At 56.4% G+C, this 26,970-nt stretch overlaps 1 protein-coding gene across 11 annotated transcripts in view; it reads left to right on the top strand.

Moving 5' to 3' along the window:
* The window catches only part of SYT7 (synaptotagmin 7), a 64,744-nt gene that overhangs the window by 8,110 nt on the left and 29,664 nt on the right, over nt 1-26,970 (top strand). For 4 of the 11 annotated variants that reach the window (XM_027532744.1, XM_027532752.1, XM_027532748.1 and 1 more), the window contains exons 2-4: nt 17,329-17,432; nt 22,138-22,217; nt 26,337-26,468. In XM_027532744.1, coding sequence (XP_027388545.1) covers nt 17,329-17,432; nt 22,138-22,217; nt 26,337-26,468 — 316 coding nt within the window. Of the gene's footprint in view, nt 1-17,328; nt 17,433-22,137; nt 22,218-26,336; nt 26,469-26,970 lie in introns of those variants that run through there. The other 7 variants (XM_027532746.1, XM_027532753.1, XM_027532750.1 and 4 more) reach the window with 3 other exon arrangements.

Genomic DNA, 26,970 nt, shown 5'->3' on the forward strand with positions numbered 1-26,970 from the left:
GAACGCCCTCACACCCAGGCACTGGCAGCAGATGAGCGTGTTGGCATTTGAGTCTGTGTGCACGTGCAATGGGCATGGGTGCCCCATAGCAGGAAGCAGGGGGTGGGGATGGTCTATGATTTCTGCCCACCTTAGCTGGGGGTTTGTTTCCCTGGGGGAGAGGGTCCAGTGGGTACCAAAGAGGATGAACTCTGGGCTTCTGCCTCAAGGATCATGGTAAGGAGGAGGATTTGCCAGTGGGGGAAAGCCGTAAGGGGGATCTCTCAGCAGTGCCTGGTGGACCCACAGACCACCTCGTTCTACATGTACGGCTTTCATCTAGTCTTCACAGCAGCCCCTCGAGGGAGATATCGTTACCGCTGTTGCACAGATGAGGAAACTGAGGCCCAACGAGGTGGAGCGTCTCTCCAGGTCACTCAGTAGAGCAGGGCATGGAATTGCACATCAGCCTCATCACCAAGCCCTGGTCTTAACCACTGCACCACACTGCCCTTATCCTGAGCCAGCCTGTCTCTTGGTCCATTGCTCAGAAGGGAGGGCTAGGGATGGGTACTGGCCTCAGAGCTGGACCCAGAGTATATCCCAGCACCTGCTTTAGTGCCCGGCGTCCCCTAAAGCTTTATTGCCAGGCCCCTGGAGTGGGGCGGAGCCTCCTTCCCACCATATCTTCTCTCCCTCTCTCTGGGCGACGTGGAAAGATCCTCTCACTCAGAAGGAGGCACCCCTTACTCCCTACTTGGCACCTGCCAGCCCTGGAGGAGCCTGATGAATCGGCTGTGTGTGTGCCCCTCCTCACAACCCCGTTCCTCCCTCTCCAGCCCCCGCCTGGTTAGGGAGGTGCAAAGGGAGCGATTTCACAGCCTGTCAGCTGAGGCCTAAAAATACACAGAACTCTGAGATGCTTGGGCAGGGGGAGGAGAGAGCAGGGACCAAGGATGGGGTGGGGGGTGTGCACTGGTAACTTGGCCAGAGTAGCCCTCTCGGCATCACAGTCCTGCTCGGCAGTGGTGGACAGACCCTCTGTCCCCTGGTTCCCTGTCTGGCCCCATATCTGGCGATGACAAAGGGGAGTTGGCATCTCTAGGGTCCTGAGGGGCTCAGCTCTGCACTCAGACCTAAGGGAGGGCTTAGTGTCCGATGGGAACCATAGCCCCTGGGCCCCCAGAGCCTCTGATCAATGGCTCTTTCTCCCTCTCCTCCCCCCGGGTTGGCTGGCATCTTTGGGCTGTGGGAGCCAGGCTGGGCCTGTGCCTGCTTCCTTCCTGGAGAAGGTGCCTGCTTCTGTTAGGGGAGAGGCGTGAGGAAGGCAGCGTGGATGGGGGTGCCGGCAGGTGTGCGATGTGACGTGCAAGCCACCCAGGCACTGGTGGGGGGAGGGGGACGCAGAGGAGAAGGGGTGTGGCGGCCCACGTCACTGCCACGTGGCCATATGCTGAAGCCTGGCACACGGCTCCCTTGAGTCAGCCAGTGCCCAGAAAGGGGGCCGTGCGTGCGCGTTCATGTGGGCCTGCTGGAGCTGGCCTGTTCTTGCGGCCACGGATGGTCGTGTGTGGCTATTCCAGACAGAAACTGGGCGGAAGCACAGGAGTGGGTGTGGCAGCATGAGCAGACGCATGTTGTGTTATGCAGACACGTGATGGCGGGTGTGCCTCCCATGTGGAAGCATGATGGTGTGTGTGCCAGGGCCGAGGAACATAGGCAGATCTCTCTGGGGCACCAAGCAGGGGCGGAGAGAGTCATTAGGGAAACTGCAGAGTGGCAGGCAGAGCATGGGCTCTGGATCAAAAGTAATGGGGCCCAAATCCCAGATCAGCCATGTATTGATTAGAATTGTGCCCTTGGGCAAGTTACTTAACCTTTCACTGCCTCATTTTCCCATCTCTAAAACAGGCAATAATAGCTCTTACTTTAGAGTGGGCTGGAAGGGGCTGCTGAGTTAACATCCATATGCTGCCTAGAACCGTGTCTGTCACAAAGTTAGTATCATGTATACCAGCTCTGCCTGGAGAATTCCATGGACAGAGGAGTCTGGCGGGCTACAGTCCATGGGGTTGAAAAGTGTCGGACATGACTGAACAACTAACACACACACAAATACACACATACATACATACATACATACATACAAGCTCTATTATCTGGTCCTACCCTTTGATGGAGAAGGAAATGGCAACCCACTCCAGTATTCCTGCCTGGGAAATCCCATGGACAGAGGAGCTGGGGTGGGTGTGGCTACAGTCCATGGGGTCACAAAGGGTCAGACATGACTTAGTGACTAAGTAACAGCTCTTTGATGATATAGGTGGGAGAACCAAGGCCAGAGAGGGCAAAGGACCTGCCCAAAGTCGCACAGTATGTTAGTGGCAGAGCCAGAACTAGAACCCGGACCCCAGCACTGTAAAACAGGGCTTATTCAAGTCTAGGATCTCCTTTGGGCCATCAGAAGCCTCCACAACACAGAACTGTAACCCCATTGGCATCTGGGGCCTAGATTCTACCAGGGCTGGGCTAGGATCTTGCAAATTCAGGGCTCTGAGCATCTCCAGATAATGCCAGGGTGCAGGGGTCCTCAGAGCAGTAGCCAGCCACCAGAGTTAGAACCATGCCATTGGTTAGTCTGCAGACTTGGCCAATTACTCAACCCTCCCGAGTCTCCATTTCTTCCCTATAATAGAATAACAGTAATACATACTTTATAAGGTTATCGTGGGGATTAAATGAGATCTGCATGTAATGTCTTAAGTGGCTGGAACACTGTACCTAGTAAGTGCTCAATAATGTTAGCTGCAATTATAACCCATGCAGAACCCTCCCACCCAGGGCTCCATAAATGGTGACTTCCTTTGCTTCCCTTCCAGCCCCTGGAAACCCTCGCTGCCTTCTGCCTGCCACCCCACACTCCACAAGGCTTAGACGGATCAGGGACTGACTTGCTGGCAACCAAGACCTGTCTTGTCTCCTGTTATTGGCTTCACCCAGGAGGGAACAGGACCCACCACTGAGACTTAGCCCCTGAGCTCTTTTCATCTGGCCTCCTCGCTCACTTGTTCTGTGACCTTGGACAAGCTCTGTTTCCTCTCAGGGCCTTGATCCTCCTCTCCGTAAAGTGGAGGGGCTGGACCACACAGCCCCAGAGCCCCTTGGTCACATGGCTTTGTGACCCAGGAGGGTCCTGGCTTAGCCTGCTGGAGGGGGCGGCAGGTTGGCAGAAAGGAGAGTCGGCTGGCTGCCCTGGATGAGTGAAGCATCTGGGGCTTCAGCCGGCTGGTGCCCTGCCATCCTGCCCGCCCGCACCTGTGGCTGCGTAGGAGGGCGGGCAGGCCCGGCTGGCTGGGCACTGACATTGGGGGAGGCTCAAGGACAATGACGTAGAGAAAGCCCTTCTTCTCAGGGCCCTGGGAGCGGCCACTCCAGCTGCCCTCCCCCGCTCTCCTCCCCTTCTCCCTAGGGCTTTCCTTCAGCAATGCCTCCTTCCCCCTTCCTGGAGTCCCCCGGTATCTCCCCGCCTCTACCTTTTCCACTTCTGTCATCTTGACCATTTTCCAGGGTTCCGTCTTTCTCCCTTGGCAGAGGGGAAATCTCTCCCTCCTCCTCTGTCTCCCTGCTTCCTGAGATGCCTCCTTGTCCCTTCCTATGACGTGTCCCCGATTCTCTGGATCTTCCTGGCTCCCCCTGCTCCTCCCGAGCCTAGGTCTCTCTCTCACTCTGCCTGGCATGTCTAGGCTTCTTCCAGCTTCTTGTCCCCTGGCGCTCTCTCACATCAGAGCTGTAGCATCCCCGCCTCCCTTCTTCCCATTTCTTGGAGTACCTGACTCCACCACCCGTCCCCCCGCCCTCAAAAGTTTCCTGGCCTCCTTCCGATGATGGGGCTGGTCCAGGCAGTTTCTGTGGCTGGTGCTGCTCCCTAGGATCTCAACAATCCCCCACCCCCATGAGTTGAGAAAAGGGGTCAGCCCAGGGCCCAGGGACTGGCAGTCTTGCCTCCTAATTAGCAGGAAGTAATTGCCTGGAAAAAAAAAATCATTTCGAATGAGACTCCGAGACTCCAAGTTAGAGCTGAGCCAACTGATGGCCCCTAGAGAGCAGGAGAAAGGAAGCAGCTCAGGTCAGGGCCTCAGGAAGACCCCCAGGAGATGAAGGTCCTTAAGACCCCCTTGCTGGTTTGCCTGCAGGACCCCAGCCATGAAGAAGTAGGGAGAGAGAGAGCACTGGGCTAGGAGCCCCACCATCTTCACCTGAGTTCTGGCTCCATTACTCATTGTGTGACATGGAACAAAACTTATTCCTTTGAGCCTTAATTTTTTTTTTCCTCCCCTGTAAAATCGGAAGAGGGCCTCAGTATCATGAGAGTTGATTCAAACAGTGGCTTTGAAAGCAATTCGCAGGCTGTAAGGTGCTGTGGGAGGGTGAAGTTTTCCTCCATGTGGTTCTCAGCTGAGACATGATGATGATGGAGGGGTGGGGTGGCTTTAGAAACCCCTAAGGGGGCAGTGAAGCTTCCCAAAGAACATGGAAGGATGGGGTGGTAGATCCAGTTGAGCTGTAAGGTTAAGGGCAGAAAGATGTGGTTTCCCTTGCTGGTCTCAATACTCATCAGCTGCACCCCAACTGAGTGGTCACCTCACCTCTCTGAACCCCACTTTCCTTATCTGTAGGATGTTGACCATGATGCTTCCCTGGGGCAGCGGGGTTTGGCCAGGCTAAATGAGATAATGTTCACAGAGCTCTCAGCACAGCGCTTGTCCTGTAGTAACTGCTCAATGTATATTAGCTCTATCTGCTGTAATTAAGTGGCTTCCCTGGTGGCCCAGCTGGTAAAGAATCTGCCTACAATGCAGGAGACCTGGGTTTGACCCCTGGGTTGGGAAGATCCCCTGGAGAAGGGAAAGGCTACCCACTCCAGTATTATGGCCTGGAGAATTCCTCGAACTGTATAGTCCATAGGGTTTCAAAGAGTTGGACACGACTGAGCAACTTTCACTTCACTCACTGTAATTAAAGGCTATTATCTTTACTCCCTGCCTGGATCCAGAGAAGCTGATTCAGGGTGTTGTCTTCAGGTGGTTTGATTTGTTTTGCTGTTTGTTTTAGGAAGAGAAGAATTTCTGCACCCAGTGAGGCTAATACAAGCAATCCCTAGAGACACCAAGCTGCCTTGCCTCTCCAAGAGCCCCTACCTGTGGGGTGGGGGGAACAGGCTTGGGCTGCAGCTGTGGCCCTCTCCCCCAAGACCCATTCTTCATAGGAAAGAGCTGTGGGCACGTTTCTTATTTGGGTGGATGTGAGGTAGAGAGACTATGCCATGGTGAAGGCATATTACAGGCCTTAGTGTTCATTTTGTTAGGACTGGCCTGGCAGCAGGAGAAAAGGTTGCGTTTGTTTAAACAGGTCTACCCCACCCACCTTGGAGGAGAGAACAGGAAGTTTCACCTGGTAGGGTCCAGCTGTGTGGGTTGAAGTTGCCGTGAATGGAGCAGCACAGCACCCCAAGGCGGCCGGAAAACAGTTGGACAGCCTGCAGCGTTTGTGTGTTGGACAGCGCTGCAAGCTCAGAGCTCCAGATTGCCCCAGGAGGGGTGAGGGGGCGGCGGGGGCCCAACCGTCTGCTGCTCCTTCCCCACACTCCCGGCGCCACCCTGGGGACCCTTCTGTGTGCCTGCTCTGAGCGCAGTACCCGCGCTAGCCGCCAGGAGGCAGTGTCGTGGGGGGCTACCCTGAGGGAAGGGGATGCCGCATTTTCATTATCTGGGAAGCTCTTTTTATCAGGAGCAGGGCTGCTGACTGGGGTTCTTGGCATCTTCAGGCCTCATCCAGGAAAAGGGGGTTCTTGGGGTTGGCTGCTCGCTGCTGGGTCTTCAACTTGGGACTTATCAGGGAGTAATTAGCAGAGGAAAATGGGACCGCCACGCTGCAGTCCCGGAAAAGGGCGCGGCCCTGGGACCGATTTCTGTTTCAGCACCAAGGACAGAGGCGATGTGCCGATCGTTGTTTAAGCACCGCGGACAGAGTTCAGAGCAGCGGGCTCCGTGGATCCATCCAAGTAATTTGTGGTGCAAATAATACCACCAGAATATGGAAGAACAACAGCTCCAAGAAGGAATCTCAGATCCTTATATTCTAACGCGGAGACAGGGCCAGAGAGTTGAGTTAGTTGCCTAAGATCACACAGCCACAGTGACAGTGGGTGGCAGAACTGGATTCAGATCCACAGTGGTCTCTCTCCATCCACCTCCTCCGACACCTTGATCCCAGCGAGTTAATCCCTCCTTCTTGAACATCTCTGGGAGCAGCTTCACATTATGTTGCATCCCCCGGAATTTTGAGCTGGCGAGGATTAAGTGTATCCCCTCCCCCACCAAAAACTCAAGTCGGGAATTTGAATCCCAGGAGAGAAGATTCCTAGCCCCCATGGCTTTCATGGCTCCAAGCCTCAGGTGGGAAGGTGTCACGGCAGGACAGGTGCCCTGTCTTGTAAAGAAGTGTATGACTTGCGGAGGTAGAGTTGAGTCATCAGCATGAGGAACTCTTAAGTGCTCTGAGGTCCTCAAATAAAATATAGCACACCATTCCAATCCCAGCTTCTTTGCAGCTGTGTATTATTAATAACAATAAGATGCTGATTTAGGCCAAGGCACAACAATGCATTATTCATAAGAGTAACTAGTGGTCAAGGCCTGCACTTAATCATCACACGTCCCTGATCCTGCCCCCGCTGCACACACCTGGTGGAGAAGCCCTCTATCTGAGCTTCTCCTTTTCCTGGGCTCTTGCTGCCCTGATGGACATGATCATTTTCATGGCTGCCCAGGCAACTCATCAGGTTTTGAGTCAGGGTGAGTGACAGGTTCCAGGCTAGCTTCTGGCTGGACACCCTTCAGTCTGAGCTCCCTGCTCAGAGCTGGCACCTGGTCCTCTCTGTCCTGAATGGCTTTCACCCTGAAGACTTCCAGACTCAGTAGGTCTCTGGGGTCTACAGATGTCCTGTAACCCTCCCTACACACACCCTTTTTTGAGGCTGAGGACTAAGCCAGATGCACCAGACTTCCCTAAGCCAAGAATTGTAGGAGTTTGGGGGTGTGGCTTTAGTGAGGGGAGGGAGTCACCAGATAGAAGATACCCTCGACACCTCCATTAAATATGACAATGGATTTAAAATCCTCAGTAAACTCTGGAGCACTGTCAACTGTTCTGCACTAAACAAACCTGAGCCGTGTTACCAAGGCCATGTTCTCTGCTGGAAGACAGAACAGAGGTAGAGAAGGCATGGATGAGGTCCTTGTAGTTCACCAGGCCCCACTCCCTGATGAGGAGTCAGAGTTCTTGTGGATCCTGACATGTCCCCGTCCAATTTCTTGCTGGAACGGCTCCTGGCCCATCCAGATAATCCTTCATTCGCTGTTTACTCACTTGGCATCTCTTCTGAATTCTAAACTGTCTGCATCCAGCCGGCCTCTGCGGCCCCTGCCAGCACACTCTCCCTGGCTCACTCACGCATTATCTGTTTTTATTACAGTCAAGGTTGAGGAGGCTTGCTCGTGCTAAGCCCCTATTTTCAGCTACTTGTAACTTTCCAAAACAATTCCCTTTGGGCCTCCTCTTTCACCAGCCTTGTTCCTGCCCCAGGTGAGGCCAGAGAGCTTGTGGGTGCCTCCGCTGCTTTCTGAAGGACACTCAGAGAGACTGTCTGGAGGGTATGGGGGTAGAGCAACAGCCCAGCGCTCCTGGGAAATGAGAGGCTCTCTTTCCTCTCCTTTTTCTTTTTCCCTTCTACCTGTCCATCTCATTTTCTTTTTCTTGTTGGAAGGAATGAGCTGCCCCCATTCCCAAGGTGGGTGGCCTGGAGTGGGGGAGTTTTCAAGTGAGGAAAGGGCAGAAAATTCAGCATGACAGGAAGCCTGGAGCTTTGCCTGGCTGTTTGGGGTTCAGAGTTTAGCTCACTGGTTTTCTGTTGCTTTCTCCTACACTCTGCCTTTTTCTGGCTTCCTTGTGCATGTTGGGTCGAGAAGAGGAAGGGAGGTGGGGTAGGTGCCAAAATTGTTCCCCTTCCTATGCCCAAATAGTCCTGGGGCTGGTAGGCTCTGCCCTTGCCCTGCCACCCTCCCCCATTTCCATCTGCTCTGCATGCACGTGGAGGGGTGCTTCCTGTGGAAACCTGTGACTCCAGCTTTCACTGTTTTCCACCTCGAACGTCATCCTGCAGCCACCAAAGGATGGTGGGGGGAGGTGCTGGGGCATGATACATTGCGGTGCAGAATCAAGTGGGAGGAGGCAGGATCGGGATGGGAAAGTGATGGCAGATGTAGTCCCAACCACCCCCAACATCACTGCCTCATCTCTGGAAGAGTGGTTGCACCCTAGTCAGCACCTGAGACAGGGCCCTGGGTGAGTCCTCAGATACCCCACTCACCCCTTCTTCCTGCTCCTACCCTGTCTGGCCCCAAACACCCAATCCCCAACCTATTCTGAGACTTTAGAACATCTTAGCATCTATCTGATGGAGAAGGAGAAGGCAATGGCAACCCACTCCAGTGTTCTTGCCTGGAGAATCCCAGGGACAGGGGAGCCTAGTGGGCTGCCGTCTATGGGGTCGCACAGAGTCGGACACGACTGAAGCGACTTAGCAGCAGCAGCATCTATCTGATGAGGATGCTTTACTGAGGCCAAGGGCTGGACCAGTTGAGGAAGGAAGGAGCAAAGATGTGTGGGTAGGAGGGGTCTCTTACCCACTTTTCTCCAAGAAGTGCTTGGAGAAGTTTGTGGAAAGTGGAAGCCCTTTCCCTTTTGATGTGGAGCAGTTTTAAATTCTTTATTGAATTTGCTACAGTGTTGCTACTTTTAAAAAATGTTTTGGTTTTTTTGCCACAAGACACGTGGGATCTGAGCTCCTGACCAGGGATAAAACTGGAACCCCTGCACTGGAATGTGAAGTCTTAACCACTGGGCTGCCAGGGAAGTCCTCCTGGCTGCTCTTTATATTTTGTGTTCACTCGTTTCTTTCTTCCCTTCCGTCTCTCCTTGAAGCAACTTATTTTAAGGCTTAACTCCCATGGGGCACAGAGTTGAGGCCTTCCAGACTCCAGGTCCACTCCTGGCTTTGTCTCTCCTCTGCTGTGTGTTCTCAGGCAAGTATTTACCCATTCTGAGCCTCAGTTTCCTCCTTTGTGAAATGAGGATGAGAGGGTTTACCTTCAAAGGGCTGCTGAGGACCTGAACATGATTCAGTGTTGAGCATACACTAGTTACTATGATTAAAGGCACTTGGTGAGGAAAGCAAGGCCTTGCGATCTGAGGATGCCCCAAAGAGGGAAGCAGTCTAGGTTAGGAGGGTGTGAGGGTAATGGGACAACTTTGGAAGGGCTGGATGTGGGGAGTGTGAATGTCACCATCAGACTGTCAGAGCAAGTGAATTCTTGGGGAAAGAGTCTGTGTGCCCAGATTCCCAGCATGTCCACTAGTTTCTCTATATTGTGTCCTGGGCCATGGGCTGTGGGAAACCCAAGCAATGAGGAGAACCCCATAGGCCCTGCTTGAGGGACAGGCCTACTCCCAAGAAAAGGAGGTTGGACATAAGACAGTTAATTCAAGTTTGGAGAAGGAAGAGACTGCTGTGAGCACTTGTCATCAGGGAGGGCTTCCTGGAGGAGGTAAGCTCATGTGGGGCCTTGAATAATTTCATGCATTTGTTTAGCACTTATTTATCCAGCCTTTCCTGTGCACCAGACCTTGGGCTACAGAGATGAGTGATCTGGGGGTCTCAAATCTCCAAGTGTTCCCCGTGGGGGGAAGACATGGAAAATGCTAATTATTAATCCACAGGGATGGATTGCCATAGTTACAGGGGAGGTAGAAAGGAATGTGAGAGGAAATGAAGACCATCTTTGTCTAGAGATCTTGAGAATAAAAGGAAGAGAATAGATGGTAGAGAATAGAGGGAAGGGCCTTCGAGGCAGAAGGAACAGCCTATGTGAAGCCTCAAGTGTGAAAGAGGAGACATGTGGGTTGTGGCTGGGCTGTGCAGTGTGGCATGTTACAAAATGCTCTCACATGCTTCAGCTCAGAGGAGGGCAGCCATAGCAGGATCAAGGCCAAGTTCAAGCTGCCTTAATTCTCCATACCTGTTTCTTCCTCTGCAAAATTGAGATAATATAAGGTTGAGGAGATCACACGAGATGGTGCATATAAGCTTCCTGGCACAGTGTCTGCCACAAAAGGCACGTGTTCAATGATTGTTAGCTATTCTTTGATCCTGATGACACCCCAGCAAGAGAAGTTGGGGTTCTTCTCATCATTTGGAGGTAAAACACTGAGGCCCAGAAGGAGACTTGCCCTGGGTCACTGGCCAGCTGCAGAGGTGGGACCTGAGCCCAGGTCAGTTGCCTCCAAGTTTACTTCCTGTCCCACTGCTCTGCCCCAAAAGACAAACGGGGTCCATGGGGAGAGGACTCCAGGCCAGAGAAGGTGCATGAACACTTAGACTTCAGGGACAGCAGAGTGGGCTAGGTATCTGTTCATGACTGTGACCGTGGCTGTGTATTCACTTTTGTGTGTGAGAGCATGGGTGTCCATCCATGGGGTAAGTCCCGATGGCTTGTGTATATGTGTGTGTGTATACGTGTGTGTGTGCGTCTGTGCATGGGGGAGGGGGGCATAGATGTCTGCGCCAAGGGTGAGTCTCCATGACTTGTGTGTGTGCACGTGAGCCATGGGTGTCTCTGGCCTGTGTATGTGTGCCTGCTCCCCCTCTGGCTCCCCTCGTGTTCCCCCTGGGCAGCTGTGAGCTTGCCTTCAGAAGTCCACTGCATCTCCAGCAGCTCCCCAGGGCATCCCAGCAGCCGCAGCCTGTTTGATTCTCTTCATCTATAAATCATGGCTTGCTGAGGACATGAGGAGGAGTTGGGAGCTGGGGCAAAGTCCTGGCAAGGGATGGGGTCAGCTCTGCAGTTCATATCTGAAGCCTTGCCTGGCTTCCAGCTGTTGCCCCGACCCCCGCCACACCACCGCCCCCACCCCCACCCCCATGGCTCAGCTCTCCCCATTCCTTGTCATAGGTGTTCACTGAGGTTTGCTCTTGTTAAGCCCTGGGCCAGGTCCTGGGGAGGAGGTCAGGAGTACACAGGATTGAGTGAGACATGACCCCTGACCTCTGCTATCCTGTGGGGAAAACTAAATGTGTTTTTAGTATTTCATTCACCACTCACTGAGGGCCAACTTCGTGTCCCAGATGTCTCTAATGCAGGGCTCGATGTGGTGATATTATGATAATAGCTAGCATTTATTGCCTACTTATTCTGTGTCAGGCACTGTGCTAAATGCATTGTATGTGTTAATTCCTTTAAACCTCACAATAGTCCTATGAGGCCTGTACTATTCTATCCCCTGTTTGTAGACGGGGAAACCAAGGCACACAGAGAATCAGAATTTGAGCCTAAAAATCTGGTCCCAGAGCCCTGGCCCTTAATCACTGCACGCTAAAAGACGGGTACACGCACAGAATGATGGGAGCTCAGAGGCAGGAGAAATTCCCACTGGGCAGATTATGGAAGGCTTCCTGGAGGAGGTGCTTCTCATCTGGGTCTAGAAAAATCAGGACTTTTCAGGCAAAGATGGGTATGGGAGAAGACCAGAACTGATCCTGGGGTGTGTGTGTGTGTGTGTGTAAAAGAGAGAGACTCTCAAACCCTCCCATCTCTTCTCTCCCATGTTGCTTGGGTGACAAGGGAGGTAACATATGCAAACACTGGGCATTCAACAAATATTTACTGAGTACCTTGCATGCATTGGCCTGTCACAGAGGTTATAGGAAAAAGCAAAACAGAAACATCCCCTTCCTTTATAATCTGGTACACAGTAGGCACTTAATAAATGGTAGCCTCTATTATTATATTTATCCCTAGAGGCTTGGAATTCCTCCTCATGCATTCTTTCAACAAACATTTATCAAGCACCTACTATATGCCCAGCTGTCCTTGGTGCTGGGAAGACAATGGTGAACACGAGGTCCAGCCCCCTTCTTGTGGAGCTGATGTTCTAGAAGGGAAGACTGTGTCTGGACATCTTATCCACCTTCAGAGGGGACCACTTCCTCGAGCACACAGGTCTTATTTACCCTGAGAGCTCCCGGTGGGATGACATGGTCAGGACCATGGTCTCTGCCCACAGCACCTGGTGAAGCCCACAGCACTCCACCAGATGGTCATCAATCCTGGGCTCTGACACGTTGACATGGTGGCCACAGTCCCGGGCAGAGGGGCAGGGATGTGCCTGAGTTCATGTCTCGCATCCTGACACCCCTGGGGCTGGACCCCGAGGGCCTGGCTCTCCTTCCTGGCTCACCCTGCCTCCCAGGTCTCCTGAAGACATCTGTCTGCCCTTGTCTGTGTCTCACCCCTGGGACCCAGATGTCTCCTCTGCCCAAGGGTAGGTCGTGGAACTCAGCCCTATCAAAGGCTGACTAGGGCTGCATTATTTTGTTTCCCCCAATGTTAATATGCTGACGCTAAGGGGACTTGAAACCATGTATGTCATCGGAGGAAGGGCCAGGGCAGCTTTGCCTGGAGAAGACCGGAAGGGGACATGAGAGCTGTCGGCGGGGATTTGGAGGCCTGTCATGTGGCAGAGGGAGCCGGCTTGTTCCCAGCAGCTCCGCAAGGCAGGCTTAGGACTGCGGGGGGAAGATCGAGGGAGACAGGCACAGCAGCCCTAGCTACCAGTGCCTGTTCATGGAGGGTCTGCCTCCCGCAGAAGCAGCTTCCTATCCCTGGCAGGGCTGCCCAGGGGGTTTGTTCATTGATGGGACCTGACTTCCGAGGTCTCTTGCAGCCAGAGACACAGTGACCCCACGCTCTGGGAATGGTTTCACTCTGGCTGGCAGGCAAAAATATGCCTGCCCCCCTTGTTGGCAATATCGCATGTTGGCCGAGGGCGTTGTGCCACTTGATTATGGTATCAATGCAGTTTCTCATTGGCAAGCATTTTGTTTTACCCTAGATTCAAGGACTGTTTAAGGGTTGCTTGGTGGAGGGTGGGGTGGGCAGGGAATCTTTGGGAGAGAGGTCAGCTGTGTGGAAGATGATAGCATCCGCACATGCTGCAGGGGGTCCTAGGGTCACTGATCTGGGAGGATTCAACTTTCCTTAGTAATATTTCCCTTTCTTCACATGGGACGTTCCATGGACATGAAACAGGGAAATCAGGTTCTTTTGGTTGCAAACGGCTTGAGGGGACACAGCCCTATCTACTCAGCATCCATCTTTGTCTGTGGCCCTTGAGAAATTCCTGGGAACCCTAGGTGTTCCAAAGAACACACTTGGAAAACCACTGATCACCCTCCTCTGTAGTGGGTGTGATGTCTGGGCAAAGAGTGTAGGCTCGAAGTCAGACGGTCTGGGTTTGAGCCTTCGCTCCATTACCTACTAGGTGAATGACCTTGGACAAGGTACTTGACCCCCTTTGTGCCTCAGTTTCCACGTCTGTAAGATGGGGACAATCTTAATGCTCCCCTCAGCTGTCGTGCAGACAAAGTTGTCACTGCATGTAGAACACCTTGAACATCTGTTCCTCGTCAGAGCAAGGACAGGTCAACTCTTCCACCCAGGAGGGCACTGGCATCTAAGGCTGAGTGCCTTGCAACCAGTGCCACACATCTGGTTAGTGGCCAGAATAGGGCCTCAGCCTCCTTCTCCCAGACTCCAAGTTTGGTGCTCACTCTGCATGCCTGCAGAACGCTGATTGCTTAAGACAGGTATTTTCTGGATCTCTGGGGTCCGTTCAGAGGGGCCACTGGCTTCTGGGATTGACAGGCTCTGTCCTCAGGGGCTCTTCAACTTACAACACAGGTCAAGGAGCAGTTTTGATAAGGACCTTGTTTGACAACGAGAAAAGGGAGCTCCAGGGAGGTGACCCCGTGGAGAATTGCCCCATGGCCAAGAGATGTGGGGCAGGGTGAGTGCGGAAAGGGCACCAGAGCAGAGGAATCACCTGGGGTGTAATTGCCAACCACAGCTCCCAGCTCACGAGCTTGCTGACTCCCTCTCTGATCCTACCCTCCCTGCTCAAAAACCTTCCATGGCTCCCACAGCCCACAAACACAAGGAGCCCCTCAGCGAGAAAGACAAAGCCCGTCTCCATCAGGCCCTATTCTCATTCCCAACCCAGCCTCCACCACTTCCCTCCCCATCCCCTAGTCCAGATCTTCCAACAACACGCCTGACTGTTCTTCCCTCTCATGCCTTCGCTCTTGCTGTCCCCTCTGCCCAGACTGTGCTACCTTCACATCCTGTCCCTCTCCCAGATCACACCAAATACCGCCTCCTCGGGGAAGCCTTGCCAGATAGCTCCCTGGTCCAGCAATCATTTCTCTGTCTGTACTCCTGGAGCTCTCTGGACACCTGAGAGAGAACTGACACTGCCAACCCTAATAATAATCCATATCTGCTCAGTCGCTTCAGCCGTGTTCAACTCTTTGCAACTCCATGGACTATACCCCACCTCTGTCCATCGGATTCTCCAGGCAAGAATACTGGAGTGGGTTGCCATGCCCTTCTCCAGGGGATGTTCCTGACCCAGGGATCAACCTGCAGCTCCTGCATCACAGGTGGATTATTTACTGTTGAGCCACCAGGGGAGCCCCAATCTGTATCTGCTGCTACTGCTACTGCTAAGTCGCTTCAGTCGTGTCCAACTCTGTACGACCCCATAGACGGCAGCTCACCAGTCTCCTCTGTCCATGGGATTTTCCACAACAACTCCATGAGTGGGTGTCATTATTATCTTCACTTTATTATTTTTTTTAATGTGGTGGGGGGGATTAATTATTTTATTTTATTCTTTTGACCATGTTGCTTGGCATGCAGGATCTTAGTTCCCCAACCAGGAATCAAATCTGTGCCCCTGTGGTGGAAGCTCAGAGTCTTAACCACTGGACCATGAGGGATATCCCCTATCTTCACTTTGTGGAGAAAATGCAGACACTGAGCGGTTAAGACACTTGTTCAAGGCCACACAGTTATTAAGAGGCAAAGACTGTACTCACACCTGAGTCTGTTCTTGGGTCTCCTGGAGTCTTGAGCTTCAGCCTGGGTGTCTATCTGCCATTCCCTGGTTCTAGGACACGAGCCGTCCTAACAACAATTAGCTGAATTCTGACCTGTCCCCTGGGCCTCAGGGTCAGCTCTTAATAGACAGTGGTTGAAGAAAGCTCAGCCCAAGAAGGGAATTTATTTAAAAGTGAGTTCAGCAAAGGAATGTCTGCTCTCCCAGCCCACACAGCACCCCACCCCCAGGCTCTCTCCGTGGGGCAGGGGCAATTCCCATGGAGAGAGCTGGAAAGAGCGCTGGCCCCATTCCCAGAAGCTGTGTCTGCACATCTCTTGACCACAGGCCTGAGTCTGGGGGCCTATGGTATTATTGTCCCTCCGCACCCCCTGGAGCCTGAAGGTTCAAGATGGAAGCCTCCCATCTGGCCTGAGAACCATGACACAAGTGGCCGCTCCAGCCTCAGCAGAGCTGTGCTCCTCTGCTGGAGGGAAGGAAGGGCAGGACCACTTCCCAGGTGTCTGCAGGCTGTCCAGGCCAGAGCCCCTGGGTGCTATGGACTCTGAGGTTGACAGTGAGCTGGGTGCAGTGGCTTTCTAGGGGCTGAGGCTGGGACTCAGGACAGGAGGAAGCGTAGATGGCCTGCCAGGTGGACACGGAAGGGCCCCACAAGACTGGCCTTTCCCCACAGCTTGCAGACTCCAGACTTTGAGGTGGGAGGGGTAGAGCCCAAGCAGGATTCTGAGGAGACCAGACAACGGGACTGGCTGCCCAGAGCGCTGGAGTCGTGGTGGGAGGCAGCCCGAGGGCCCTGAGCGCTGGGGCTGGCTGCTGGGCACTCCTCCATGAGGCCCCACAGCAAAGCAACAGGGACTGGGCGCCCAGAAGCTAAAACCGCAGGAACCGGGAGCAGACAGATATCGTCGACTCTTAATTACCACCATCGCTGAAACCAAAAAGCCCACGCAGGCTCCTCTGTAAATAAACAGCGTCTCCTTGACTTGAAGATCCATCCGGGCACGCACATATTTACAGAGCACGTGTGATCTGTGCCGGTCTCTGTCGACTCACTCCCCCACACAATAATCTCTGGTCAAGTTTCTCCTTCCTTACATTTAGGTTTGAGCTCGTGTTCACAACCACCTGTGAGGAGGGAGGGAGGAGGGTTAATCCACATTTACAGGGGGAGAAAGCCCAGCGGTTAGGTGACTAAAGCCGCATATCTAGCAAGCAGTGGGATTTGCACAGAAACCTGGGCTTTGGCTCCCAGGGCAAGTCCATCAAGGTTCCCACCCTGGAAGCTTAGGGCCCCTGGGCTGTTAGGACGGAAGCTGCGGGGCACACCCTTCCCCATCCACCCCTGCCAGGAGCACGGAGGGGCACTGTGAGCAACCAAGGTGAGGCTGAGCTGGAGGGGAGGGGGGTGCGGGGAAGGACGAGAGGCGAGCTCAGGGACTAGGGCAGGGGAGGACAGGGCATGCAGAGGTCAGTTGGGTGGACTTCCAGCCCAAGAAAAGCTGAGCTAAAGGGGATGAGGACTGCTCAGGGGGTTCCAGATTCCCTCTTTGATTACACATGTGGCCAGCACTTGGGGAGGGTCTGTGAGGGCCCATAGGGCACATGGCCTCAGAGGGGCTGTGGGAACTAACCCTTTTGGCAAATGAGGCTGGAGTTGTGGCTCAGAGTATGTGTATGGATTGTGGGGGTGGAAGCATTCTTGGCAGAAGCTCTTTAAGAGGTACTTGAAAGCCCATTGGGGGCTTCCCTGGTGGCTCAGACAGTAAAGAATCCACCTGCAATGCAAGAGACCTGGGTTCCATCCCTGGGTTGGAAAGATCCCCGGGAGGAGGGCATGGCAATCCACTCCAGTATTCTTGCCTGGAGAATCCTATGGACAGAGAAGCCTGGCAGGCTACAGTCTATGGAGTCACAAGGAGTCGGACACGACAGAGCAACTAAGCACAGCACAGCACAGAAAGCCCAGTGAGGTCTGGGTAGGCCAGGGGCACACTTGACCTCTCCCTTAGGGGACGTGAAGTTTGGGGGACCATGCAGTCCATGCAGTGAGGGACTGGGAGAGACCTACCAGAGGCTCCCATTTTACAGATAAGGAAAGGGAGGTGCAGAGGGAGGAAGAGACCGCCCAAGGTGAGCCCAAAAGGCAGAGCTGAGTGTAGAACGTGGGGCGCACAGCTCCCAGTGTGGGTTGGGCGGTTGTTCTGGCGGGGGCTCTGGGCTGCGGGAGAATGGCTGGCCTTGACCAGTGAGGGTCTGACCTGTGCATGTCCTCTCCAGGGGCGCCCACCCGCGATGTCCTGCTGGTCTCTGCCATCATCACCGTCAGCCTTAGCGTCACTGTCGTCCTCTGCGGCCTCTGCCACTGGTGTCAGCGCAAACTGGTGAGGCTCTTAAGGGCTCCCGGGGGGACGCGGCCTGGCCCTGCACCCCGCCCTCCTCGACGACAGGCTCGTGAACGCTCTCAAGGGCGCGCGCCCACGACCCACCTGCCCACAGAGCCAGGCACACGTGGAAATTCACACCGGGCGCTCTGTGTTTGCTGGGGCTTGGTCCCATACGTCTGTGTGCACACCCAGAGCCACACACCTAGGCACACACTGGTGGGGGCATTCGCAGGCTCGTGACTACGCGCACACACGCCCCACTTCCCGCAGAAAGGACTGCAGGCACACACGCGCAGACTGAGAATGGAGACCCCCCTCCCACCCAGCGCCGCGCGCCCACTCCCCTCCGCCCGCGCGTTCCCGCCACCACCCAGGGCTGGGCGTGGCCGAGCCAGGCCTCCTGTCCAATGAGGAGGCTCCGCCCGCCCCGCCCCCTCCCCCTGCACCCTCCCATCCATCCTGGTTCTCGGGGGTTTGTACAGGCACAAACGGCTTCTTTTCATTTTTAACGAGGGCTGGGAAATTAACGAGCAGGATTAGGCCATCAATAAGTAACGAGACCGTCAGGAGGGACATTCATCACCGGAGGGCGCCGGGATGGGGAGTCGGCTTGAATCACCCTCCTGCACCCCCGCAGCTCCCCAAGGGTGGCTGCCCTTGAGGCCGCCGCCCCATTCCCCCTTCTGCTGCCCCAGTTTGGAAGTGCTGCGGGGTCTTTGAGGATTGCAGGGGGCACCCCCGGAGGTGGGCCCAGAGGTGTCCCAGGTGTGGGGCGTTTCTGAGGCTTCGGTGAAGAAGTGTCACTAGCAGACACCTTCCATGCCCCAGATCGAGGATGGTGGGAGTGAGGTCAGGGTGCCACATTTTTCTCCCTGCCCAATCACAGAGGGGCGAGGGGAGGGGAGGGCTGTGGCCATGGGTACCGTGTAGGTGGGAGCTCCATGCCTCAGTCCTAATGATGAGAAGGGGCAGATACCCCTGGGGCCAGACCCAAGAGGCCACCATGCTCCCTTCAGGACTGTGTGCCTGCAGTCCTTTCTGCGGGAAGTGCGGCATGTGTGCGCGTAGTCACGAGCATGCGAATGCCCGTGAGACCCCTGTCTGTCCACCAGTGTGTGCCTAGGTGTGTGGCTCTGGGTGTGCACACAGACATATGGGACCAAGCCCCAGCAAACACAGAGCGCCCGGTGTGAATTTCCACTGAAAGGCAAGCCTGGGGGTTGGGGGTGTTCTTCTTCATCCCAGGATGTGCAGTTTCAGGCAGCCTGTTCCCTGGGGAGGATCCAGGGAAAAGGCCAACCCGGCCCCACGCGCGAGAGCGTGCGAGTATGTGTGTGTGACTTGGGCCCACTCCTTGTGTGCAGGTGCCAGGCTGGCTGCCCTGCATTGTTCCTGGATTTCCTGTCTCTGTGTCTGTCTCAGAATTTCAGGGGAGGTGGAGGAGGGGGCTTGGCCACGTGCCTGTGTGTGCCAGTGTCCTCGGAGGCCTGGGAGGGGCTGAGCCTGCACTGCAGCCCTGTGCGTCTTGTTGCAGGGCCCTTAGGCTGCCCGTCTGTCTGTATGTGAAGGCAGGGGACTGTCGTATGAACAGGCACTGCTGCTGACCTTGAGTGGGGGCTGTTTTGTACTGGGGGTGTCAGTTTTGAGGACATTAGTGTTGTGTGCGTGTGTGTGTGTGTTCTGCCCTGCACGGTGGGATGTGGATCATCTCATCACATCCCCATGTAAGTGCTGCAGTGTGTGTGTATGTGTGTGTGCATGCGTGCGTGTGTCTGTGTGTGCATGCGTATCTCTGTGTTTGTTGAGGGCCTCACCACTCACCTGGGGACAGGAGTTCAGAGATGACAGCTTTTGTAGCAGGTGGGGGGCTGTCACTGCAGGAAGTGCCTTGGGAAGCTGAGAGCTGCAGAACCTTTCCTGGCCCAGCCCCTCCTCCCAGCCTCCAGCCAGGAGCTTCCTCCGGGGTCCAGACCAGACCGGCACGTGTCCCTCTTTGACTTAATCCTCTGAGCTGCTGCTAGAACATTACTTTGGCCAGGACCCCCCAGTCCTGCCACCCCTTCCCCGCTGCCCCTCCACCTGGGTCTCAGAAGCCAGGGAGCTTTTTGTCCAGATTGTCTCCGGAAGGGGCTTTCAAATGCACCCCCCAACAGTTGCTGGGCTCTCCTTGCCTGCCTGTCCCCTCAGCAGCAGTGACGTGATACTTGACAGCCCAGATCCCATTTCCAAACATTAATAACTTCCTTAATCTCCAGCTGGCTTTTTCCGGATCAGCCTGGCCAACCCCCTCCCTGCTAAGCAGGCTGGGGGGATCAGGCTCCTTTAGAGCCACCTAATTCTCCAGTGGGGAGGCTTCTTAAATGGCGTTAGTGGTAAAGAATCCACCTGCCAATGCAGCAGACACCAAGAGACCCAGGTTTGATCCCTGGGTCGGGAAGATGCCCTGGAGAAGGAAATGGCAACCCACTCTAGTATTCTTGCCTGGGAAATCCCATGGATAGAGGAGCCTGGCGAGCAGGAGTCCATGGGATCGCAAGAATGGGCCACAACTGAGCACTTGTCAGCAGCAGTGTCTCCAGGACCCCAGCTGGGGTTCCTCTCTTTGCCCCATTTACTTCCCCCTGACCCCTAAAGCAAGTCCTGCCTTGGTTCCTATCCCCCATATGCCCCAGCTCCTCTGCAAAAGGATCGTTGCAGCTGAAGGGGAAGCTTCCCTGAGCTGTGGCAAGAAGAGGGGCAGGCAGAAGCTTCCAGAACACCCTGGGTGAGCCAAGTGCCTGGGCTTGGGGCAGGGGCCATGGACCAGTCTTGGAAGAGGGTGCTGGCCAGAGCAAGTTCCCTGAAGACCAAGAAGAAAAAGGAGAAGGGATGAGGGGTAAGGTAGGGACTGCCAGCAGATGCTCCCTGCCCCAGGCTGCCTGAACAGCTGGAAAACCACGGGGCCAGGGCTCCAGACTGAGGGTCCTGCCCATGAAGGGCCCTGGGCCACCACAGAGGTGCTCCAGGCTCCCCACCTTCCCAGGTGGAACTAGGAATTGTTTGGGGCTTGAACTTCTGGGCGATGATGGGAAGGACCAGAGCTAAGCTGAGAGAGGCAGCTTTTGTGGACCCAAGGCATCCAGCACCTCTGGTGGGTTTTTTTTTTTTTTTCCCACTCTTTGGGTTCTGGCTCAGAACATCAGCCTGAGGCAGGGATGCCAGAGTGGGTGGGGCACCACACCAAATACCAGAGCCCATACAGTCCCTGCCATTGGGGGCTACATTCCCAGGGGTGGGAGCTGAAGTAGGGAAAGAGAAATATTAAAGCCGTGATAAGAACCTTGAAGGGTGAGGGACGAGGGCTCATCCAGGGATGCCACACCATTTCAGAAAGGAGGAAGGGAGGCTAGAGAGGGCAAGGGACGTGAGCGGGGTGACAGGGGGAGTGTGGGGCACTGCTGGGACAGGACTCTGGTGCCCCCAAGGCACAGGGATGCTGGGGGGTGGCATGAGGGCCTTCCCCCCACCCCCTCCTGCAAGCTCCACTGTTGTTGTCCCTAAACAGGCAGCTCCAGTCCCAGGAAGGGGCTGCAGCTGGCAGGAGCGTCGGGGAACACGGCTGTGCGGCTTTTATTTTGCTTTAGGGAGAATGGAATAATTGACTGTTGTGGCTACGGTCTTGGCGCACATGACGGGATGTTGGGGAAATGTATGCCTGTTTGTGTGTGTGTGTGTGTGCACACGTGCGTGTGTGCATGTGTATGTGTGTGTGTGTCCCCGTCCCTACTCTGCTGGGCAGGGGCAGGCCAGTGCCCAGTGGGTGACAGCCCCAGCCCCTGCACTCCCCCTTCCTCGCCCAGGCCCGTGGCCCCTGGGTGCGCCTGAGGACGCTCGGTGGCCGCCAGGAATGTTAATGGTGCCAGGCTCTGCAGGAGCTAAATTTAGAAACCCAAACCGAGAAGGTGAATGGTGCTCACCTTCTCAGCAGCAGGCCCAGTCACCGCTGTAGCCGTGGCCCTTGCTCCAGCCAGGGGACCTGGCGTGCCCACCCCATGCCCATCATTCTGCCCGGCCTGTCCCTCCACGCATGCTAGTTGAGGACATCTAGGGGGCTGAGCCTGGCTGCCCCCAGCCCCAGAGTTCGTGGGCAGCCCTGCTTCCTTCCTATAGTGGTGGGTCCTCAAGCCCTGCCCTGCCTCACAGGCCCAGAGCAGAAGTGCCTCAAGGAGCCCCCAGATAGTAAGGGACATGGCCCCGGCAGGACTAGGCACAGGCCTTCTCCCCGCCCCCGCTGCTCACGTCACTGGCCACTGCCAACCTTGCCCTGCAGGATGCCACCCCCACCATCTGGGGGCAGTGACGTGGCCCGTGTGACGTGGCCAGGCGCCTGAGAGCCGTCTGTCCATGGCAGAGGGAGATATGTTTCTGGGAGCCGAGCCAGAGCCCCAGGAGACAGGCAGGCGGGAGGGGCCTTGTCCCCAGGGGTCAGGGATGTGGTGCAGGTCAACAGGGCGGGGCATGGAGCCTAGGAACTGCCAACCGGGGAGCAGGGATGGGTGGGGGCCGGCACTCCTGGCTGGTGGCACCCTCAGGCATTGGCCCTGGCCCTTGCTGCTGAGGCTGGGCTCCCATCCACTCCCCTCCCCGCTGGGACCTTGCTCTGGGGAGGCAGGGAGAGTCCAGGCCCTGTCTCCCAGGACTGACCCCGGTGCTGTCTCCACAGGGCAAACGCTACAAGAACTCCTTGGAGACGGTGGGCACGCCAGACTCAGGGCGTGGGCGCAGTGAGAAGAAGGCCATCAAGTAGGTGCCAGGCTTCGAGTCTGGGGAGGGGCACGCAGGCAGTCCAGGTGGGAGGAGCCCCCGGGTGTGGTCATAGTTTCTCCTTTACACCTGGGTGCTGTGCTCTCTCCGCCCGCACGCCCATATACGCCCTCCCAGCACCTCAGAGTGACTCCAGGGCCCCACCTACTCTGCCCGTGCCTCCCAGAACCCTCTCAAGGCTCCAGGGCCCCCAGCCCTATCTCTGGCTGCCTTCATTCCCCCCATGGTCTGCCTCCTCCCTCAACCCGGGTCCTGGGTGCTCCATCAACCTGCACATCACACACGTGGTCCCCCAGCCCTGCCTGGCTCCCCTGCACCTCCAAGCTCCTCCCCCAGCTGGGGAGCCCCTTTCTGGGGGTGCGGTGGAGGGGGCTCAGACCCCACCCATGTTCTGAGGGTCACCTGGAAGGAGAACAGACAAGAACCCTGGGCACCCCGACAGAACCCAGTGCTGGGTGGCTCTTGGAAGCAGAGCGTTGGGGGAGGTCTCCCTGGTCACACCTGGTCCCCACTGCAAGTCTTGCTGCCCTGACTCCACCGGTTTCCCCATTTGGCTCTGTGATCCCTCTTCAAGTGGGCAGGTCTGCCTTGCCCTGCAGACCACTCCTGAGAGTCACTGGGAGACACTGGGATAAGCTCCCAACCCCGCCACTGGGGACTCTAGGAACTGGGTGAGGGGAGAGGCCTCTTCCTAGAGGGCTTTCTGCCCTGTGGCCCAATGGATCGTCCCCTTCCTCTCTGCCTAGCCCCGGCCTTTGCTAAGAGGCGGCTGGGCACCCTTCCATCTTAGCCTACCAGGGCCGAGCCTGCCAGCCAAGGGCTCTGCCTGGAAGCGGGGCCTTCCCCAGCCCCCCACGCCCGACTCCAGGCCCCACTGCTCCTGCCCACGCCTCCCCTCCTGCCCTTCCCCTGGTCCGTCTTCCTCTCTTCCTCCTACCCTCCTTCGCTCCCCCTCTGCCCTGCTCCTGAGGGCTCCTTCCCTGCCCTTCCTCGGGCCCCCCCCCTCTTTTTTCATCTCTTGCTCTGACCCTGTTTGGGGCCTTCACAGAAGCTGTGGGTGTGTGTCTGTGGGGGAGCGGGTAAGTGGAGGGGTGGGCCAGGCCGAGGTTGGGGGTGGGGAGGAGGCTCGGGAGGAGGCTGCCGGGAGCCTTTGAAGCTGGGTTTGGTTGCACATTCTCCAGTCTTCAAAGCTGAGAGCTGGCAGGTCTCAGGGGCTGTTGCAAGAGCCCAGGCCCCAGGCTTTCAGAAGGAGGGGAGGGACCACGTCGGGGAGCAGGGGCCAACCCAGCTCCTGCGCAGCCTCTGGGCCCGACTCCAGTAGCCTCTGTAGCCACGGTCTGGGCCAGGGGGCCTGTCTCTGCCAGGTGACCATCACCTTCCTGGATAAGGGTGTGTGTGTCCCAGACAGTCCTAGAAAGGGCCGTGAGAGGAGACGGGATTCCAATAGCAGGGAGAGTGGGCAGCAGGCTCTGTCTGCTGGGACAGGGTCCACAGGTATCAGACCCTCAACCCCAGGCGAAGGAAGCCACCTTTCATGGCTGCATGCCCCCAGGTCCCTAGCCTTTGGCTTTTGCCTGGGCCCAAGCCAGCGGGCTTCCCTGGTGGCTCCGACGGTCAAGAATCTGCCTGCAATGAGGGAGATCTGGGTTCGATCCCTGGGTTGGGAAGATCCCCTGGAGCAGGGAGTAGCAACCCATTCCAGTGTTCTTGCCTGGAGATTTCCGTGGACAGAGGAATCTGGCAGGCTACATGGGGTCACAAAGAGTCGGACAGGACTGAGCGACTAACACACACACACACAGCCAGTGGGGCAGCAGGAAGCAGGGTTTACCTGCTGCACAATTGCCCCATGGGCTTGGGACCTCCTCCCAAAGGATCATGTTATCAAGGATTCTGAGAAGCTGCATCCTTTAATAGCTGTTTTTCAAACTGTTAATAGTGTTTCTCAAACTGTGTTCCTCAGAGCACTCGTGCCCTGTAAAAGATTGATAGTGATCCCATGGATCCAGGGGTCCGTGACCAACTAAGTTTGGGAAACACTGATATGCATGGGTACGTTAAAGGCTCTGAGAAGCCCCTGCAGTAAAGAAATCAGTGTTTTGTAAACTTCTTTAATGAAAGAGCCTCTTTTCTGGTACTACCGCACGCAACCCTAGGGACCGTGGGCTCCTTGGAACACAGCGGAGGAGGCCAGCCTGGCAGTGATGACCCTGGGTGGGATGGGCCTCGATTTTGGAGATCTGGAGGGGACAGAGGAAAAAGGCCTTCCAGCTGCCCCACTGCTCTGTTACGCTAGGCCAGGGGCCAGAGCGTGTCTCCGGCAGAGTAGGGACTAGGGTCTTCTGGGGAGGGAACCTCCCCGGGGAGCCCCCCACCACCACTCGGGTTGCCTTCCAGTGGCCTCCCTTGCTTCTCCCACTCCCGGCTCCTGCTGTACCCTGAGCTGGCTCAGGGCTTGGGCCTTGGACCCTGAGTACAGAATCCCCTGTGAGACATTTCCAAGGCACACTCTGGCAGAGACTGTCCACACCAGGGAGGCCCAAGGGGCCCCTGCCCACCCTCAGGCCCGGGGCGCTGTCTCCTCCTAGCCTGGGGAGACATCTCAGCTCCACTTCCTCTTTTTCTCCTTTGTTCCCCAGTCTGAGGCTGAGAACCAAGGTTGAGGTCAAATGCTGGGGCTGGCTGGAGGGAGAAGCAGGTCCCCCGAGAACATGTTTCCTCTGTCCTCAGGGGCTGTGCCTCCTGACGGTGTCCCCCACCCCCAGCAGGGCCCTCACCTTGGCCTTGAGCAGTGGCATGGCCTAAGCACATGCCATGCCCACCCCTGACACGCCCCCCAAGCCCCTTGCTGTTGATGCCTTCCTGAGGGCTCAGACATGACCCCTTTCTGGAATGTTCCTTTGGCCTGGGGGTTGCCCTCCTCTCACTGTGCTCCAGTTCTGCTCTTGGGGAGGTTCCCAGGAACCCAAAGAGCTGGTGGAACCCCTGGTCTTTGACTCCTGGGTTTTCCAGGCCACGCCTCCTGCCGAGGCTTCTGCTGCCCACCCCTAAGGGAGATCCCCACCTTCTCTGCGCTTCTAGCACACCTGCTTCTTCCGTAGGACATGTCATGGGGCAGGAGGGGTGGGGAGGCGGGCACACGGTCCCCTCCAGACCCAGCAGCTCCACTTTGGAAAGGGACAGGGATAGGCCAAGTACACGTCAAGAGCCGAGGCTGGGTCTGCCCCGTCACTCCCCTCGCCCAGAGAGGGGTAGTCTCCCTCCATGCAGGCCTCAGACCTCCACCTGAAGGGCCTCTGCTGACCCTGCTCACACCCTTTTCTGGGCTGACCCAACTACCACTTTTGTAGTGAGCAGAGGGTGCCTTCAGTTCAGCTGACATTGGGATAGTCTCCTGTGAAGGCTGTATCCCAGCCTTTCCTGAGGCAGGGAGAGAGCAGAGGAGGCCAGGGGGACCTGGGGCCAGTGGGAGGGCGAGAGACCAGCCAGGAGCGGGGCCTGTCACCAGAGTGGCTACCTTAAGTAGATGGAAGGGTGGGGAATTTTGAGTCTTATGGCTCAGTGTTTGCAGCCAACCTTCCAGTTTGACAGGCAAGGAGACCGAGGCCAGGAAAGGGGGGCACGTAGCGGGTAGGCAGCAGGGTCTGATCTACCTTCCAGTCATTTCCAGCCAGAAACCAGCACGGCCCCGTCCTCCTCCCCGTCCGCATACCATCACCATCCCACCCTAGGCTGAGTCCCGGCCTCTCCTCCCCCGCCACCTCCTCTCTCACCATCTTTCTCTCTCCCACCAGCTTCCGGGGTGCAAGGCTCCAGTCTGCCCGCCTGCAGCTCGCCTCCTTTCACCGACCTCTCCCGCCCTGGAGCGTGTGTGTGTGTGTGTGTGTATGTGTGTGTGTGTGTGTGCACACGCGGTGTGTGTGTGTGTGTGCGCGCGTGGGCCACCCGCCTCTCTTCCTCCCGCAGGCACCGACCCCCGGCCCACCCCACCCTCAGTGGCCCCCTGGGGGCCCGGCCCCTCTGCCCACACGGGACTTGGGCGGTTCTTGTTTCTTCTTGTATCTCCCTGTTTTCTCCCCTCTCTCTCTGCCCCTCCAGTGATCTAGACAGAGACTTTTGGAATAACAATGAGAGCACAGTGCAGCAGAAATGGAGCTCCTACCCTCCCAAGGAGTTTATTCTAAACATTTCACCCTACGCCCCTTATGGCGACCCACGACTGTCCCTCAAGTGAGTGACTTTACCTGGTTTGATCATATGTACCCAGTACCCTCGCACGCCCTCCTTCCCCCTCCTGGCCCTCCCCCCACCTCCCCACCCGTGCACCCCATGGGCAGGCCGACCATGGAGACGAGCAACCCCTCCTGCCCCCCCACCCTCACCTGCCTGCCCCTGTCCCGTCCCCTCCCCCAGGGCCAGCCACCAGGAGCGCCCCCCACCCCACTCCGCAGCCACACCCGGCTCCCCAGCTGGCCCCCACGGCCCCCGCCCCCTCTGTGCAGTCAGGATGGGGTTGCCCGTTTTGGTTTTTTTTTTTGGATCCCCTCTCTCTCGGTGTGGCTCGCTTTTTCCTCCCTGCTGTGTGCTGCTGCCCTGGCTGCTCCGGTTGGTGGTCGGTGGTCTCTCGTGGAGGTGGTGGCGGTGATGGTGGTGGTGGTGATGAACTCTGACTAACACGGCTTTCTCTCTCTCCCTGCCTTGGGGCCTCCTGGCCTGGACAGCCCGCTCTTCC

This window comes from Bos indicus x Bos taurus, chromosome 29 (genome assembly GCF_003369695.1).
Source record: "Bos indicus x Bos taurus breed Angus x Brahman F1 hybrid chromosome 29, Bos_hybrid_MaternalHap_v2.0, whole genome shotgun sequence".
Lineage (NCBI taxonomy): Eukaryota > Metazoa > Chordata > Mammalia > Artiodactyla > Bovidae > Bos > Bos indicus x Bos taurus.